The 14,886-nt window shown below is 67.8% G+C and overlaps 6 protein-coding genes across 10 annotated transcripts; 4 read left to right on the top strand and 2 right to left on the bottom strand.

The window, feature by feature from the left end:
- Positions 1-22: 22 nt before the first annotated feature.
- Positions 23-3,414, top strand: MPZ (myelin protein zero). The gene is made up of 6 exons (XM_065857673.2): positions 23-1,031; positions 1,481-1,647; positions 1,735-1,948; positions 2,036-2,171; positions 2,277-2,337; positions 2,444-3,414. Exons 1-6 carry the CDS (start codon positions 968-970, stop codon positions 2,546-2,548), a joined length of 747 nt encoding a protein of 248 aa, XP_065713745.1. The 5' UTR covers positions 23-967; the 3' UTR covers positions 2,549-3,414.
- A 776-nt stretch (positions 3,415-4,190) lies between these two features.
- On the bottom strand, positions 4,191-6,149 carry PCP4L1 (Purkinje cell protein 4 like 1). The gene is made up of 4 exons (XM_065857481.2): positions 6,143-6,149; positions 5,355-5,479; positions 5,092-5,146; positions 4,191-4,802 (listed from the first exon to the last, which is right to left on the bottom strand). Exons 1-4 carry the CDS (start codon positions 6,147-6,149, stop codon positions 4,657-4,659), a joined length of 333 nt encoding a protein of 110 aa, XP_065713553.1. The 3' UTR covers positions 4,191-4,656.
- NR1I3 (nuclear receptor subfamily 1 group I member 3) lies at positions 5,996-9,045 on the top strand. Of its 2 annotated transcripts, XM_065857605.2 has the most exons (8): positions 5,996-6,320; positions 6,507-6,637; positions 7,017-7,219; positions 7,300-7,508; positions 8,248-8,393; positions 8,471-8,587; positions 8,660-8,765; positions 8,851-9,045. In XM_065857605.2, exons 1-8 carry the CDS (start codon positions 6,148-6,150, stop codon positions 8,978-8,980), a joined length of 1,215 nt encoding a protein of 404 aa, XP_065713677.1. In that variant the 5' UTR covers positions 5,996-6,147; the 3' UTR covers positions 8,981-9,045. The 2 variants fall into 2 exon arrangements, with proteins under 2 accessions (XP_065713677.1, XP_065713676.1); XM_065857604.2 differs by having other exon boundaries at positions 8,471-8,765.
- On the bottom strand, positions 9,016-11,490 carry TOMM40L (translocase of outer mitochondrial membrane 40 like). 3 transcript variants are annotated; one of them, XM_071800459.1, is made up of 9 exons: positions 11,332-11,490; positions 10,645-10,712; positions 10,453-10,545; positions 10,218-10,319; positions 10,027-10,132; positions 9,829-9,925; positions 9,642-9,718; positions 9,469-9,571; positions 9,016-9,398 (listed from the first exon to the last, which is right to left on the bottom strand). In XM_071800459.1, the coding sequence occupies exons 1-9, from the start codon at positions 11,426-11,428 to the stop codon at positions 9,383-9,385; spliced, it is 759 nt and encodes a 252-aa protein (XP_071656560.1). In that variant the 5' UTR covers positions 11,429-11,490; the 3' UTR covers positions 9,016-9,382. The 3 variants fall into 3 exon arrangements, with proteins under 3 accessions (XP_071656560.1, XP_065713735.1, XP_071656559.1); XM_065857663.2 differs by having other exon boundaries at positions 9,829-9,951; positions 11,332-11,489; XM_071800458.1 differs by having other exon boundaries at positions 9,642-9,925.
- An 883-nt stretch (positions 11,491-12,373) lies between these two features.
- Positions 12,374-13,368, top strand: APOA2 (apolipoprotein A2). The gene is made up of 3 exons (XM_065857705.2): positions 12,374-12,498; positions 12,916-13,139; positions 13,208-13,368. The coding sequence occupies exons 2-3, from the start codon at positions 12,934-12,936 to the stop codon at positions 13,329-13,331; spliced, it is 330 nt and encodes a 109-aa protein (XP_065713777.1). The 5' UTR covers positions 12,374-12,498; positions 12,916-12,933; the 3' UTR covers positions 13,332-13,368.
- Positions 13,369-13,578: 210 nt separating this feature from the next.
- On the top strand, positions 13,579-14,797 carry UFC1 (ubiquitin-fold modifier conjugating enzyme 1). 2 transcript variants are annotated; one of them, XM_065857696.2, is made up of 6 exons: positions 13,580-13,738; positions 13,882-13,949; positions 14,094-14,157; positions 14,235-14,311; positions 14,387-14,477; positions 14,601-14,797. In XM_065857696.2, exons 1-6 carry the CDS (start codon positions 13,616-13,618, stop codon positions 14,670-14,672), a joined length of 495 nt encoding a protein of 164 aa, XP_065713768.1. In that variant the 5' UTR covers positions 13,580-13,615; the 3' UTR covers positions 14,673-14,797. The 2 variants fall into 2 exon arrangements, with proteins under 2 accessions (XP_071656565.1, XP_065713768.1); XM_071800464.1 differs by lacking the exon at positions 14,387-14,477 and having other exon boundaries at positions 13,579-13,738.
- The last annotated feature ends 89 nt before the right edge of the window (positions 14,798-14,886 follow it).

Below are 14,886 nucleotides of genomic sequence, written 5' to 3'. Positions count from 1 at the left end.
GGACACAACGGTGGCATCAGGACGGGAGGGGACACAGCGGTGGCACCGGGACGGGAGAGAATGGTGTCCCTGGGACAGGAGGGGACACAGCGGTGTCACCGGGGTGGAAAGGGACACAGCGGTGGCCCCAGAAGCGGAGGGGGGACAGCGGTGGCATCAGGACCGGAGGGGACACACCGGTGGCCACAGGATCGGAGGGGACACAGCGGTGGCATCGGGACAGGAGGAGACACATCGGTGGCACTGGGACGGGAGGGGACATACCAGTGGCCCCAGGACCGGAGGGGGGACAGCGGTGGCATCAGGACCGGAGGGGACACAGGGGTGGCCACAGGATCGGAGGGGACACAACGATGGCACCGGGACAGGAGGGGACACAACGGTGGCATCGGGACGCGAGACAATGGTGTCCCTGGGACAGGAGGAGACACAGCGGTGGCACCGAGACGGGAGGGGACACAGCGGCGGCACCGGGACCGGAGGAGACACAGCAGTGGCACCGGGACAGGAGGGGACACAGTGGTGGCACCGGGACGGGAGGGGACACACCGGTGGCACCGGGACGGGAGGGGACGCATCGGTGGCCCCAGGACCGAAGGGGACACACCGGGGTCGGTCCCCGGGACTCCGGTTCCCCCCGCTCCGGTGCGCTCCGGCTCCGGCCGCATTCCTGCCGAGCCGCCCCCGCCGCGCCGGGAATGCGGCCGCACAAAGGGCGCTGTGTCCCGGCCCCCCCGCCCGCGTCCCCCTCCTCGCCCATGGCCACACTCAATGTCCCCTTTGAGCCCCGGCTGCCCGGTGCCCCCGGTGCCCCCACCTGCCCGGCGCCCATTGGCCCGAGGCCGCTGCTCCGCGGGCATCGCCCGGTGCCACCGGCTCTTAAACCTCGGCCCCCGGCCCCCGGCACCCTCCGGCCCGTCGCTCAGCCCTCCATGCGGCTCGGAGCCGGCCGGTGACAGCAGCCACCATGTCGCAGGGTGCCGAGGGCAGCGGGTGCCTCCTCCTCCTCGCCGGGCTGCTCGCCGTGCTGGGTAAACTGGGGACGGGGAACTGGGGCTGCGCATCCCCAAATCCAGGGTGCTGGGGGGGAACAGGGAGGCTCCAGACCCCCGGGAGGTGACCGTGGGGCTGGTGGCCACCTGCTTTTGGGACTGTCACCCGTGGTGGCGATGCTGTGGGGATGTGTCTGCTGCCATGTCCCTGTCACCTGGCTGCGAAGTGTCCCAGCATCAGCCACCTCCTTAGGGACAGGAGAGTGTGCTGGACCCTGCTGCGGTCCCCAGGTGACAGCTGGCACTGGGACACGGTCCCAGTGGGGACACCGGGGAGGAGGGTCCGTGTGGTGGCACAAAGAGCCGCTGTCCCCCTGCAGCCCTTGTGTTTTCTCCAGGGCCACCAAAAGCCCTTTGGTGGCAGCACGGGGCTGGCATGGGGGTGTGACAGGGTCCCCATGGGGCTGACGGGTTTGTCCCCCCGGCAGGGCCATCCCCGACGTCGTCCATCCACGTGTACACGCAGCGGGAGGTTTACGGCACCGTGGGCTCCCCCGTCACCCTCTCCTGCAGCTTCTGGTCCAGCGAGTGGATCTCTGAGGACATCTCCATCACCTGGCACTTCCAGGCCGAGGGCACTCGTGACAGCACCTCCGTAAGCACCCGCTCCGCTGTGGGGGGTGCCCCGGTGTGCCTGGAGCCGCCGTCACCCTGATGTCCATCTGTCTGTCCCTGTCGCTAGATATTCCACTACGCCAAGGGCCAGCCCTACATCGATGACGTGGGCACCTTCAAGGAGCGGATGGAGTGGGTGGGCAACCCCCGCCGCAAGGACGGCTCCATCGTCATCCACAACCTGGACTACACCGACAACGGCACCTTCACCTGCGACGTCAAGAACCCGCCCGACATCGTGGGCAAGTCCTCCCAGGTCACGCTCTACGTCTTCGAGAAAGGTATGGGACGGTGTGGGCGCTTCCCCTCCCCTGCCTCAGTTTCCCCACCACGGGCAGGGGGCTGAGCGGGTTCTGGTGTCCCCGCAGTGCCCACCCGCTATGGTGTGGTGCTGGGCTCCATCATCGGCGGGGCCCTGCTGCTGGTGGCCGTGGTCGTGGCCCTGGTCTATCTCATCCGCTACTGCTGGCTGCGGCGACAGGTGGCCCTGCAGCGACGGCTGAGGTGAGACCCCCGCCCCATCGGGGCCAAAAGACCCCAAAACGGGGCTGAACCAGCGAGGGGTCGGTGTTTCCGAGCTGCATTTTCTCCTTTCCGCCCCAATTTTAGCGCCATGGAGAAGGGGAAGCTGCAGCGATCGGCCAAGGACGCGTCCAAGCGCAGCCGGCAGGTGAGTATGAGAGGTTGGGGAGGGGAGTAAACCCCTCTCCTACTTTTTGGGGTGGGAGGAGAGGCTGTGGGGGGCACCGCGGTGCCGATGCTGCCCCATCCCACAGGCACCGGTGCTCTACGCCATGCTGGACCACAGCCGCAGCACCAAAGCAGCCAGCGAGAAGAAACCCAAGGGAGCCCCCGGGGACTCCCGCAAGGATAAGAAATAGCGGTTAGCGGGCAGGGAAGGTACCGCGGGGGCGGCCGCCGGGGCCCCCCGGCCCCCCAAAGTCGTCATGACCATCGAGATGGAGCTGCGGGGGGAGGCCCCCGAGGCTGCGCGCCCCCCGCCCGCCGTCCGCTCCCCCAGCAGGGGCAGCCTCAAGAGCGCCCTGATGAACATCATTAAGCCCAACGCCGAGACATGACGGGGTGCGGGCCCCCCCGGCTCCGGGAATTAGCCGCCCCGGGGTGGGGGACACGGCGAGGAGCGGGGTGTGGTCCTCGCCCCGTGTCCCCCCCACCTCGGGGACACCCCGGTGTCCCCGGCCCCGTCCCGAAGCCCCTCGGTCGGTACCTTCCTCTGCGCAACCGCTGCCCTGCCCAGCCCCGGGCTCTGATGTAATTTTTCTGTTTGAAGATGCAAACACTGAATTTTGAGTCTGCCCCCCCACAAGCTGCCTCGGTCCCCCCTCCCCAGAGACCTGCAAGGTCCCCGTGGGACCGAGCTGCCCCCCTCCCTTCCTAGCATCCCCCCCCCCAAAACCAATCTCCGGGAGGGTTTTTCTCTGCCCATGTCGTTGCTCCTTTTCTGGCCGTTTTCTCGTCTCTCCCCACGACCGAGCCCAAATGACGTCATGGGGTGGCCCCCCGCCCCGTCCCCTCCGTCCCCCTCCCGTCCCCCATTAACCCTCCCGCCCCGTAACCCCCGGCCCCCCCACGTCGGCCGGAGCCTCGTGGAGGAGGAGAAGCTGCGGCCCGGCTGGGGGGCCCCCCGGTGCCCGTCACCCGGTGCCCGTTTTTCTACGTCCCGTCCGTGTCCCCACGGCACCGTTAATAAAACTCACATCTCCAGGAGCGCAGTGTCACCCCGGTTCGAAGTGGGGGTGTCCGGGGGTGCGGGGGGTGCTGAGCATTTGCCAACTCACCGCACGGAGACTCCCAGCTCCCATAGAGAAAAGGGCAGCGCTGCCGTTGTGCCTCAGTTTCCCCAGGGGTGAGGTGATGGATCACGGCTGCGACCCCACCCCAGGGCCACCCACCTCGTCCCATCAAGCGTTTGAGTTAATTAACGCTCAGCACCCTTGAACTTGAGCCCACGAGGGGTCCTCGCTCTGCCCCCGGGGCTATAATTGTCTTTTCCCTAATAAGTCTGCAAAGCGAGCGGGGGCCGAGCCCCCACCCAGGGTGTCCCCTGGGCCCTGCGTGTCCCTTGGCCACGGACGCTGTTTTTCTTTCCAGGAGCTATTTCTGCCACCGCGGCTCCACGCCGGGTCCCTGTGTCCCCAGTTACCTCGTGGTACTGGGCAGCTTTTCGCGTCTGAGCACCGAGAACCCCCCCCAAATGGCTCATTTTACCCCCCACCTATTTCTCGCGGTGGTGCCGAGGCCGCGACTCTCGCCAGAATTTTAGGGGAAAAACTCCAAATTTGAGGGTGATTGGAGACCGGGGGTGGCAGGGGGGTGAAGCCGTTCCCAAAGCGCCATTCAAGGGGGGGAAGCCACCACCCACCTGCCTGTGTACCCCACCCCCCAAGTGGGGACACCCACCCCAGGGACCGGCTGCACCCCATTCCCCCAGAGAACCGGGGGTGCCACCAGCTGGGGGACAATCACACACCCCACCCCGCACAGACCACACACCAGCCCAGCTTCTCTCCCCCGATGTTTTATTCTCTACACATGCTAAAATCCGCCCCCCCCCGCCAGGAGAGAGGACGGTGACAATGTCAGGAATGTGGGGAGGGAGCGGTGCGAAGATGGGGAGCCCTGGTGGGCTGCAGCAAGTCCCTCCCGCCGTGTCACACCCCCCGGGATGGGACAGAAGCTCCCCCCGCCCAGGGGACACCGGTGCGTGAGTGTCCCCCCCCGCCCAGGGACAGGAAAATCCGAACCGCCCCGGTGAAAAAGGCGTTTGCGCGCCAGCCCCTCGCCCAAGGGCCACCTCCCCTCCGGGGGACACGGGACTCGGTGCTGTCCCCCCCACATCGACCCCCCAGCTGCACCCGGGGTGGGCGAGGGACGGGTTGAGCCCCCCCCGGCCCCGCTCGCTGCCTCCCCCGGTGCGGCGGAGCTCAGGACGGGGCTGTGGGGGGGGGACCCGGGACCCCGCAGCCCCTCAGGGTCCCGACTCCTTCTTGCGCTTCTGGAAGCGGCGGAATTTGCCCTGGATGGCGAGCGCGGCTTTTTCCGTCTCGGGTGCGCTCAGGTCGATGTCGATCTCCTCCTCCTCCTCCTCCGCCTTCTTGGGGTCGCCGGCTTTGGCTGGGGGGGCACACACACAGGATGGGGGTCGCCCTGGTTACAGCCTGGCACCCCCAAACTCATCCCTAGACTCACCCCAGGACACCCAGGGTCACCCCCAAGGGGCAGGGAAAGGACAGAGTGGGTCCCCAAATCCATCCAGGTGTCACCCCCACCATGGTGGGGACACAGATCCCGGACACTCCGGGGACGGGAACAGCCAGCGGGGTCCCAGAGGGACATAGGGACAGAGGTGGCACCGGTGACAGGGCACCCCGAGCGTGCACCCGCCGGTACCGGGCATCCTCACCTTCCTCCTGCCCGCCGGGGGCCTCCGCCGCGGGGGGACACTCATGGTGGCTGCGCTGCGGAAGAGAAGGGGGTGCCCGGGGGTGACACGGGGCAGCAAACCCGCACCGCGGGGAACGGGATCCGTTTTACCGGGACCCCCCGCGAACCTCCGGGGTCCCCCCCACTCCAGGCACAGCATCACCGCCGTTCCCCAGGGCGGCTCCTCTCCCTTTTTCGCTAAAAACGAGGGGAGAAGGGGAAACCCCTCGTCTCGTCCCTCACCTCGCTCATCGCCGCTCCGGTGCCGCCGCCGCTCCCGGTGAGCGCGGCCCCGAACGCCGCGGTCCCTTTGAAGGGGCGCGGTTGAGTGACGGCCGAGAACAGCCAATGAGACGCAGGGGCGGGGCCTGGAGGGGACCCCGCCCCCCGCGTGTGTCAACCTCTCCCCCCCCCATGACGAACCTCGACGCCCCACCGAGCGGGAACCGGGGGAACCGAGGGGATCGGGAGGTCGTGGCCATTGTCACCCCCCCAGCTGCCACCATCCAAAGGTGGGGGGTGACAGCCGGGGTGACAGGACCTCCCCGGGGGTCTTGGGTTGGGGACACCGGTGGCACCTCCCCGCGGTGGCTGGTGGCCATGTCCCCATCTCCTCCGAGCTCTGCCACCCCAAACACTGTCCCCAGCATCAACACGTCCCCCTGCCTGTCCCCGTGTCCGTCCCGTCCCTGACTGTCATCATGTCTGTCCCATCCCCGACTGCCCCTGTGTCTGCCGTGTCCTCACCTGTCCTCGTGTCTGTTCCGTCCCTGCCCGTCCCCGTGTCTGTCCCATCCCCGCCTGTCCCCACTGTCCCTCCCACACCGCCTGTCCCCGCCTGCTGCCACCTCGCCCAAGTTCAAGGTTCAAACTCCGCAGGGCTCCGGCTGGGAGGTGACAGGGACAGGCAGGGGCCAGGTGGCCCCACGCTGGCGGCACCGACCACCGGGCACGGCCGCACCGGTGGGCACCAGCTCCTGGGTACCGGCACCACCGGGCACCTGCTGTCCCCCTGCTCCGGGCACTGTCACCTGTCATGTCGAGCCCCTCGGATGTGGAGAGCAGCCCGCGCCCGCTGCCGGTCCCCATTGTCCCCGGGGGGAAGGACGCGGAGCCCGAGGAGGACAAGGTCTGCGCCGTGTGTGGGGACCGCGCCAATGGCTACCACTTCCATGTCATGACCTGCGAGGGCTGCAAAGGCTTCTTCAGGTGGGGGCTGCCACCACGGGGGGGACCAGGGTGACACAGGGGATGGAGTGGGATGGGACAAGATGGATAGGATGGGACAGGACAAGATGGGTTGAGACGGGACAGGACAGGGTGGGATAAGGTGCTGCTTCTCTGCCCACCCTGGGGACACACAGTGACAGTCCCCATGGCCTCGTGTCCCCCCAGGCGCTCTATCAACAAGGGCGTCCGCTTCACCTGCCCCTTCTCCCGGAGCTGTCCCGTCACCAAGGCCAAGCGGCGGCAGTGCCAGGCCTGTCGCCTCCAGAAGTGCCTGGACGTGGGCATGCGGAAGGACAGTGAGTGCGGTGACATGGGGACAGCGGCAGGGAAATGGGGGGACAGGGGATGGGGCGACACAGGGGTGACCTGAGGGGAAGAAGGGGACATGGAGCAGAGGGAACCTGGGTGGGAGGACACGTGGGAAAGGGGATGATGGAGACCTGGAGGTGACAATCTGGGGGGACATGGGACAGAGAAGATCAGCATGGGTGGGGAGGCATGGGAGGACGTGGGGGCGGAGGGGACGGAGCAGCCCCAGGGCAATGGGACAGCAAGGGACAGGGGCGTGGAAGTGACAGCAGGGGACGGGGGGGAGCGGGGACTGCAGGGCAGCGGTGGCTCCGAGCAGCGCGGGGCTGTGACCCGTCCCGGGGTGACGGTGGCGGCGGGTGGCAGTGATCATGTCCGAGGAGGCTTTGCGGCTGCGGCGGGCGCTGCGGGGCCAGCGGCGGCTAGAGCAGCCGGGGGAGGTGACAGCGGAGGTGACAGCGGAGGTGACAGCGAAGGTGACAGCGGAGCAGCGGGAGCTCATCGCCGTGCTCATGGCAGCCCACCAGCGCACCTTCGACCCCAGCTTCTCCCAGTTCATGCATTACTGGGTGAGCAGGGACCCACCGGGGACACGGGACCACCCCACGGGTGCCGCGGCACAGCGCTGACCCCGGTGTCACCGCCACAGCCCGCCGTGCGCCTCTACGTGCCCAGCTTGCAGCCGCAGAGCCCGACGCAGCCGGGTGTCCCCAGCGAGCGGCCGCTGTCCCCGCGGGTGGCCTGTCCGGACGAGGACGTGCTGCCCGACGTCTTCTCCATGCTGCCCCACTTCGCCGACCTCAGCACCTTCATGGTCCGGCAGGTCATCAACTTCGCCAAGGAGATCCCGGCCTTCAGGTCTGCGGGGTGTGCTGGTTTGGCTTAAAACGGGTTCATTCTCCTCATGCAGTTACAAACCTTCCTTTTCCATCGCTCGTTATTTGGGCTTAGTTTGGGAACAAGAGGTACCAGCCCAGCACAGTTAATGTGTTTAATTGCTCTGCTCTGAGAGCCAAGGGCACTGAGCTCTGCCCACAGGGGTGAGGCAGCGAGGAAGGGGATGGACGGACAGAGCCGGACTGACACCCACATTTATCAATAAGAGTATTCCAGCCCATTAGCATCGTGCTGATTATTGAAGAGTGGGGCCTTCCAGTTTCATTCTCTCTCTTTGCTCTTTTTGGGCAGCCGGGGGAGTTTTGGTCGGGACGTTTAGTTGGGTTTTTTGCCATTTTGCAGAGGCCTCTGGGCTCTTCTGCCTTTTCCCCTCTTTTCTCTCTCTGGGATGGGCTGTGGGACCTGGTGCCGTTTCCTGGCACTGGCTGCTCAGCATGTTCATGAGAAATTGCCTTGACTATCTTTTATTTCTATTTAATATCCGTATTTACTAGCAGTATATTACTATTTTGTTATTTTATTAAACCATGTTCATCTCAATCCAGGTTCCTCCCTTCCCTTTGGATTCTCTCCCCTATTGAAGCGAGTGAGCGGCTGCGTGGTCGCATTGCCAGCTCATGTTAAACCACCATGGGGGTGTCAGGGACGAACACCCCACTGCCTCCCGGCCCTAACACCCCCGTGTCACCCCCCCCCGCAGGGCTTTGCCCATCGAGGACCAGATCTCACTGCTGAAAGGATCCGCCCTGGAGATCTCGCAGGTCCAGTTCAACACGGTGTTCAACACCGAGAGCAAGTCCTGGGAGTGCGGGCCGCACTGCTACACCATCAAGGACGCGGCGCTGGGTGAGGGGACGCGCTGGCACCGCGGGAAAAGGGGCAGCGGTGTCCCTGTCCCCCCACTCACCGCTCTGCCCCCCCAGCCGGCTTCGAGCAGCTCTACCTGGAGGCGGTGCTCAAGTTCCACATCAGCCTGAAGAAGCTGGGGCTGCATGAGGTGGAGTACGTCCTGGTCCAGGCCATGCTGCTCTTCTCGCCAGGTGGGCACCGCGGGGGCCGCGGCAGGGGTGTCCCCTCGGCCACGCTGACCGTCACCCCCCCGCTGTCCCCAGACCACGCCGGCATCACCCAGTGGGACGTCATCGACCAGTTCCAGGAGAAGATTGCGCTGACACTCAAGAGCTACATGGACCAGCAGCACCCCATGCCCGAGGGCCGGTACGTGCTGGGCGGGGGTGACGCAACCACGGTCCCCACGCCACGGGGACGGTCACCAAATGCTCCCCCCCGACCCCGGCCGCAGGTTTATCTACGCGAAGCTGCTGCTGCTGCTGACGGAGCTGCAGACGCTGAAGGTCGACAGCATGCGGCAGATGCTGCACATCAGCGACCTGTCCTCCATGACGCCGCTGCTCTCCGAGATCATCAGCTAACGAGCCCCCCTCCGGTTGTCACCGCACACCACGGGGACAATTAAAGCTCCTTTATTTTTCCAGGCTCCGCGGGTCCCTGTGCCGCGGGAGGGAGCGGAGGGACGTGGCGCTGGGGCCTCCAGACCCACGCAGCGCCCACTCCTCAGCCCTGGGGTGTCAACGGCCACCACGCGCTGTCACACAGTGTCCCCCGGCCGCCAAGGACCGGGCCCCCATCCGCGGGCTCCCCCGGTGTCCCTGAGCGGCTCCCTGAGCAGGACGGTGACACCCGCGGCCGCTCAGCCCACGATGACGCTGAAGCCGCAGTGGAAACGGTTCTTCCAGTGGTTGAGGAAGGCGCCCAGAGCCAGGGTGACGGGCAGGGGGGGCAGCTTCTTCTCCAGCACCCCCCCAACGCTCCAGTTACTGTCCACGAGCCCTGTGGGGGGGACGGTGAGCGCGGGGGGGACGGCGAGCGCCGGGGCGGTGGGCGCCGGCTCCCCGCTCACCTCTGAAGACCATGTTGGCCCGCGGCAGGTTGAGCTGGTAGCCAAAAGCGAAGGTCGTGTCCTGCAGCCGCGTGTTTGCCTCCAGCTCCACCCCCACCTGTACCTGGGGGGGACACAAATATGAGACCCCAGTGGGAGCCGGGGACACGCAGGGACAGGCGGGGGACACTCACCTGCTCGTTGGCTCGGTGGTAGTAGCTGGCGTGGGCCCCCCCGTACCCCACATTCAGCGTCGCCACCCACTTGAGAGCTGGAAGAGAAGCCGAGCGGAGGGCGAGGGCGGCCGGGGTGCCCCCTGGGGTCAGCACATCGGTGGGGACCCCCGGGCTGTGTCCCTGTCCCCACGGCCCCCCTGCGTACCCGTGTACTTGCCCGCCAGCGTCAGGATGGCTCCTTCCTCCCCCGGCCGCCGGTGATAAACCATCTCCCCCCCCAGCACCAGGCGGGGGGTGACGCTCTGCAGGAAATGGGCCACCAGGATGACTGTGGGGACAGCACGGCGCTCAGCGCCCGTCCCTTTGCGCCCCTGGGGGGACACGGAGGGGCCACCCCGCTCACCGGACTCGCCGAGGATGTCGGGGTTGCCCAGCGTGAGGGTGGCCGTGCAGTCGTCCCCACGGTACTCGCCGTCGAACTGCCACGTCACGAACTTGGCCTGGTGTGTCTGCGAGGGGACGGGCACCGCGGGGGTCTTGTCACCGCCCCGGGGTGACACCCCCCGCCCGGGGTCCCCTCCCGCCCGGTCCCACCTGGAAGACGGCTTTGGTGCGGATGCGCTCGGCCACCAGCTGCAGCACTTGGGCGTTGAGGCTGCCGCTGTTGTCCATGTCCCCAACCAGCGTGGGGAAGGCCTGGGGACACAGCGGGGTCAGCTGGGGACACCCACCCCATCCCCCTGGAACCCTTCACCCCTGGACAACTCTCGCCCGTCCTGGTGGCCTTGCAGCCACCCTGGGGCCACCAAGTGTCCCAGGGCCACCTCACCTCGGTGGGGCTGAGCTGCCGGTCCCCCACGAAGGTGGCGTTGAAGTGGTAGCTGGAGGGGCCCAGGGTGCTCATGTGAACCGTGTGTGTCACCTGCGGGGATGGCACATCAGCGGGGACCAGGGGTGTGGCCCACGGGTGGCAGTGGCCTCCCGCTGGCAGCACAGGGTCCCCGTGTCCCCCCGTCCTGACCTGGAAGTGGCTGCTCAGGGTCTTGGTGACAATCAGCTTCACCCCCTCCATCTGCTGTGGGAAAACCTCTGCGGGAGAGGGGGGCTGAGTGGGGACACCACTGACACCCCCCCATGTCACCTGTTGCCACCCCCCATGTCACCTGCTGCCACCCCCTATGTCACCGGCTGCCACCCCCATGTCACCTGCTGCCACCCCCCATGTCACCTGCTGCCACCCCCTATGTCACCTGCTGTCAGCCCCCAGTGCCACCTGCTGTCCCCCCAGTGTCCCCCCACCTCTCCCAGATCCCCCCTTGTCACCCCAGTACCAGCCCGCGCCCCAGCGCCACCGGGAGCCTCTAAAGCTGCCGGGGCCACCGGGGGTGTCCCCAGGTCCCATTGCCCCCCGGTCCCGATGTTCCCCCAGTCCCGATGTCCCCCAGCCCCAGTGTCCCCCAGTCCCGATGTCCCCCGGTCCCGATGTCCCCCCAGCCCCGATGTCCCCCGGTTACGATGTCCCCTGGTCTGGATGTCCCCTAGCCCCGGTGTCCCCCCGGTCCTGATGTCCCCCAGCCCCGATGTCCCCACAGCCCCGGTGTCCCCCTAGCCCCAGTGTCCCCACAGCCCCGGTGTCCCCCAGCCCCGACATCCCCTTGGTCCCGATGTCCCCCCAGCCCCGGTGTCCCGCCGGTCCCCCCGGCCGCACCTTTGCATTGCCGGTGCAGCTCGTCGAAGCTGCCGGGGCTGCCGAGCGGCTCCCCCCGGCGCGGGGCCGGCCCGGCGGGGCCCAGCGCGTTGCCCATGGCCCGGCCCGGCGCTACGGCCGCCCGCCCCCCCCTGCCCCGCTGCCCGCCGCCATCACGGGCCCGGGCGCCGCCGCCGGAAGCGGCTTCGCGTGGCCGCGCCCGCCCGAGGCCGCCGCCATGTTGGGTGCGGGCAGTGCTCGGCGCCCATTGGCTGAGCCGGCAGGGGCGGGGCCGCCCCGACCGCGCTCCCCGGACCCCGCGTGTGTCCCCACGCGTGTCCCTTGTCCCCATCTCCTCTGTTCCCGTGTGCCCCCGTCTTCTGTCCTCCACCCCCTCCGTGTCCTGTCCCCCTTGTGTCCCCTCTGTGTCCTTCCCTGCACCCCCGGGTCCCCCTGTCTGTGACCCAATTCCCACCCGTGTCCCCGCTATGTTCCCTGCCGATGTCCTCTTCTTGCCCCACGTCCCCCTCCCTGTCCCCTCTGTCCCTGCTGCCACCACCAGCAGCTTTCCTGGAAGGGGCTGCTCCAGCCAGGGACTCAGACCCCGGTGGCCCCACCGGTGACCCAGGGGACAAAGAATTTTTGCCCGCGGTGCTGCCCAGGTGCCCTTTGGCCGTTTGTCCCCAAACAGCGCTGGAGCTGCAGCGGGGTGTCCCCAGGGTCCCCCCCGCCCCGCGCTGAGTCACAGCGTCACGTTGGCGGCCGAGGGTCAGCGATAAGGCGGGCGGTGACCTTCGCCCCATGGGTGCTGGTGGTGACCAGGGTGTGGAGCCCCCCAGGGTGACCCCACCAAGCCAGGACCCCCAGGAGCTAGAGTGGTGCTAGAGTGGGGGTCCGGGGACTTTTCTAGGGGTGCTAGGGCTACAATAAGCCACCAGCTGCCCCAGGGCCCCCACCAGCCCAAATCCCTTGGCCATTGTCACCAACCACCTGCATCCTGCCTGGGGTCATGGGGCGTTGGGGACACAGGGACAGTGCCCGGGGGTGTGGGGCCGCGGAGGGGCCGTCCCCTGCAGTGACCGTTACCCCCGCCGTGTTTACCCGGGCCCCAGGGCGGGGGCTGGCGGGGGATATAAGCAGCTCCCAAGGGGGGACCCATAGCCCCTGCACCCCAAGAGTTCTGCCCAGGTGAGCAGCAGCCGGTGACGGGCAGGGATGGGGCTGTGGGACAGGATGGGAATGTAGGGCAGGACGGGACTGTGGGGCAGAAGGGGCTGTGGGGCAGGGATGGGGTTGTGGGGCAGACTGGGGCTGTGGGGGGCAGGATGGGGCTGTGGGGCAGGGATGGGGCGGGACAGGGACAGAGCTGCTATGGGGTGCGGTGGGAAGGGACAGGAGTGGGGCAGGATGGTGCCAGCAAAGCTGTGGGGCTGGGACAGGGTTGGGAGCGGGACAGTGGGGCTGTGGGGCAGGAGGGGGACCCAATGTTCCATGGGGTGGGATGGAGACACTGGGGCAGCGATGGGGCGAGGAAATACGGGCAGGACAAAGGGGACAGGAGAGGACAGGAGGGGCCGGCGGAGCCACCGCTGACCCGTCCCACAGCCTCCTTGCCCTGCCGAGATGAGGGCTCTTTTGGCCGCGCTGCTGCTGCTGCTCTGCGCCTGCTGCCTCCAGGCCGCCCTGGTGCGGCGCGAGGCCCCGGCTGAGGACGCGGCTCCCGCCACCCTCGACGGCTTCTTCACCCGCCAGTTCCAGACCCTCTCGGAGTTCATGACCAAGGAGCTGCCCCAGAAGCTGCAGGCGGAGGAGCTGCGCAGCCAGGCCGAGTATGGGGGGGACAGGGGGGAACCCCTCAGCCTCCCCTGGACCCCCTCTCATCGCCGCCTCTCCCCAGGGCGTATCTGGACCGGGCCAACAAGCAGCTGGCACCGCTGGCCCAGGAGCTGCGCAGCAACTTTGTGGGGCTCTTCACTTCCCTGCTGGATCTGGGCAAGGACAAGGGCGAGGGGAAGCCCTGAGCGCCCACCCTGCGACAATAAAGTGTTGGAGCCACCACTGTGTCCCCGCTTTCTTTTTTGGGGGGGGAACATGACAAGCGCTGAGACCCGACAAACTCAATTCTGCCCGCACTAAAGATGGAGGCGTAGAAACGGCGTCGCGTTCGCCACGTGCCCCTAGTAAAGATGGCGCCCTACGCCCCCTCCCCGTGTGTTACGCCCCTAAGCAAGATGGCGGAGGGAGGCTCGGTGCCTCTCTTAGCGTCACTTCCGCCCCCAGCCAAAATGGGCGGCTTCCGGTGACCATGGCTGACGAGGCGGCGCGGCGGGCGGTGGCGGAGCTGCCGCTGCTGCGAACGGCGGCGGGGCCGCGGGACCGGGAGGGCTGGGCGCCGCGGCTCAAGGAGGAGTACCGCGCCCTCATCCAGGTGCGGCCGCGCCGCTCCGGGCACCCCGGTTCCCCCCCGGGCTTCCCCGCTTCCCTATCGATCCCTCTCGGTTCCCCCGGTCCCTCCCGGTTCCCCCGGTCCGTGGGCTCGGGGCGGCCCCGCTCACCCCCTCTCCCCCGCAGTACGTGGAGAACAACAAACGTGCCGATAACGACTGGTTCCGCCTGGAGTCCAACGCCGAGGGCACCCGGTGGGTGAGCCGGGAGGGGACGGGACGGGTTTCCCCCCAACCCGCGGCCGCTCCGGTGTCGGGGTGGGGGGGTCCCGGGACTGAGCGGGGCGGGGGTCTCGGGACTGAGCGGGGCGGGGGCCGGGCCTCCCCCGTGTGTTGCAGGTGGTTCGGGAAGTGCTGGTACATCCATGAACTACTCAAGTACGAGTTCGGCATCGAGTTTGACGTGAGTGGGGAGGAGATGGGGGGTGCTCGGGGGACCGCGGGGCTGGGGGGGCCGCTGACCTCCATGTCCCACTCCAGATTCCGGTGACCTACCCCGCCACCGCCCCCGAGATCGCCATCCCCGAGCTGGACGGGAAGACGGCCAAGATGTACAGGTTGGGAGGGGGGTCCCGGGGTTGTTCCCGCCCCTGGGGGGGTTTTGGGGGCTGACAGTTCCCCCCTCCCCGCAGGGGGGGCAAGATCTGCCTAAGCGACCACTTCAAGCCCCTCTGGGCCAGGAATGTCCCCAAATTCGGCTTGGCCCACCTGATGGCGCTGGGGGTGAGTCCAAGGTGTCACCCGTGGCCGGGGGGTGGTGTCCGCGGGGGATGTCACCCGCGGGGGGCGGGGTTGTCACCCGATGGGGGGTGTCCCCATGGGGCCACTCACCCTCTGTCCCCACAGCTGGGCCCCTGGCTGGCCGTGGAGATCCCGGACCTGGTTGCCAAAGGCATCATCCAGCACAAAGAGAAGTGAGCGCACGGGGAGGAGGTTGGGGGGTACTGCCCCCCCGAGGGGTGCTGTTCCCCCCGGCCCCCCCATGTACTCCCCCATCCCCCCTCGCTTTGCTGCTGCTGCCCAATAAACTGTTCAGCCCTGGATTTGCCCTTGCTTGCTGCTCTGGGGGGCCCGGCGAAGGGCTGGGGGGTCCCCCCCACCCCTCCACGCCCTCAGTGGTTCCGCGCGACCC

Source organism: Patagioenas fasciata, chromosome 30 (genome assembly GCF_037038585.1).
Source record: "Patagioenas fasciata isolate bPatFas1 chromosome 30, bPatFas1.hap1, whole genome shotgun sequence".
Taxonomy (NCBI): Eukaryota; Metazoa; Chordata; class Aves; order Columbiformes; family Columbidae; genus Patagioenas; species Patagioenas fasciata.
This window is presented reverse-complemented; position numbering and strand designations above follow the sequence as displayed.